Raw genomic sequence first — 1,651 nt, forward strand, 5'->3', positions numbered from 1 at the left:
TAGACACTAGATGTCGTAGGTCCCATAAAGATCTAAGAGTTGCACTTGTAATGCAATTGGTGCCCGCCGCCTACCGATTGAATCCACCATTACTAGCAGATCAACTGATGTGATGGTGGAAGTACAATGTGGATCTTAGCCTTTTACGAAATTAATAGTTTTATAAATTTTAAAACATGGGTAGTTAATTTATAAAAGGATAATTATTAAAGATACTAAAAGAACCTTGTTTATTTTATAGATGACATCAAACGCAATTCAATCCGTAAACAACATGACCATAAGGTCAATCCTTGAGAAGGAAAAGTTGAAAGGTAACAACTTCATTGACTGGTATCGAAACCTTCAGATTGTCTTAAGGTCTGAAAGGAAGTTGCACCATCTGGAAAATCCTTTACCCGAGGCCCCACCTGAGACTGCTAGTACTACTGTTTGTAATGCTTATACTAAGCAGTACAACGAACAAATTGAAGTAGCAGGTCTTATGCTTGCTAGCATGACCTCTGAGCTCCAAAAGAACTTAGTGGACTATAATGCATATGACATGATTGGGAAACTCAAGACGATGTTCCAACAGCAGGCTGAACAGGAATTGTTTGAAACTGTGAAAGCGTTTCACGCTTGCTAACATGAGTTGGGGCAGCCAGTTAGCCAATATGTCTTGAAGATGAAAGGCTATCTGGATCAACTGGAGCGCCTAGGTTATGATATGCCACTAGTTCTTGGAGTGCACTTGATACTTACTTCACTATCCAAGGATTATGATGGATTTGTAATGAATTACAATATGCATAACATGGGTAAACCCATTCCCGAGCTGCATGCGATGCTTAAACAAGCTGAGAAGGGGCTACCAAAGAAGACTCATGCAGTCTTAACCATAAAGGAAGGTAAAATCCAGAAAAGAAAGTCGCAAGCTGCTAGTGGAAAGGGAAAAGGAAAAAGTAAGCAAGCTTACACTCCCAAAAGGAAAATTCCTCCACAAGCTAAGAAAGAGCATCCCGCTAAGAACATGGCTTGTCACCATTGTGGCCAAATTGGTCATTGGAGACGAAACTCTATGCTTTACCTGGAAGAGTTGAAGAAGGGAAATGTTGGTTCGACCAGCACTTCAGGTATCTTCATTGTAGAACTCTATAATTTTCCTAATAAAACATGGGTGTATGACACTGGTTGTGGTACTCAAATTTGTAATAATATGCAGGGACTTAGGAAAATTCGAAAGCTGAATAAGGGGGATTTGGATCTGTACGTTGGCAATGGCGATCATGCAGCTGTCGAAGCTATAGGAACCTCCCAAGTGGACTTATTATTATTTTAGATAATTGTCACTATGCACCTTCTATTACTAGAGGTGTTATTTCAGTTTCTCGTTTGAAGGATAATGGTTTTAATCATGTATTCACAAATTATGGTATTTCAGTTTCTAAGGATAATGTTTTTTATTTTAATGTTATTCAATGTTATTCCCAGAGATGGTATTTTTGAAATTGATATGCATAATCTTGTTCCAAACGAAAGTTCTATATTTAATTGTAGCTCTAAGAAATTCAAGTATGATTTGAATTCCACATATCTATGGCATTGTCGTCTTGGTCATATAAACAAGATACGCATAACAAAGCTCCAACACGATGGGCTTCTTGAGTCA

At 38.1% G+C, this 1,651-nt stretch overlaps 1 protein-coding gene across 1 annotated transcript; it reads left to right on the plus strand.

The window, feature by feature from the left end:
• Positions 1-241: 241 nt before the first annotated feature.
• LOC139901158 (uncharacterized) lies at positions 242-628 on the plus strand. Its single transcript, XM_071883894.1, has one exon. The coding sequence runs from the start codon at positions 242-244 to the stop codon at positions 626-628; it is 387 nt and encodes a 128-aa protein (XP_071739995.1).
• Positions 629-1,651: the final 1,023 nt, after the last annotated feature.

Source organism: Rutidosis leptorrhynchoides, chromosome 3 (assembly GCF_046630445.1).
Source record: "Rutidosis leptorrhynchoides isolate AG116_Rl617_1_P2 chromosome 3, CSIRO_AGI_Rlap_v1, whole genome shotgun sequence".
Classification (NCBI taxonomy): domain Eukaryota; kingdom Viridiplantae; phylum Streptophyta; class Magnoliopsida; order Asterales; family Asteraceae; genus Rutidosis; species Rutidosis leptorrhynchoides.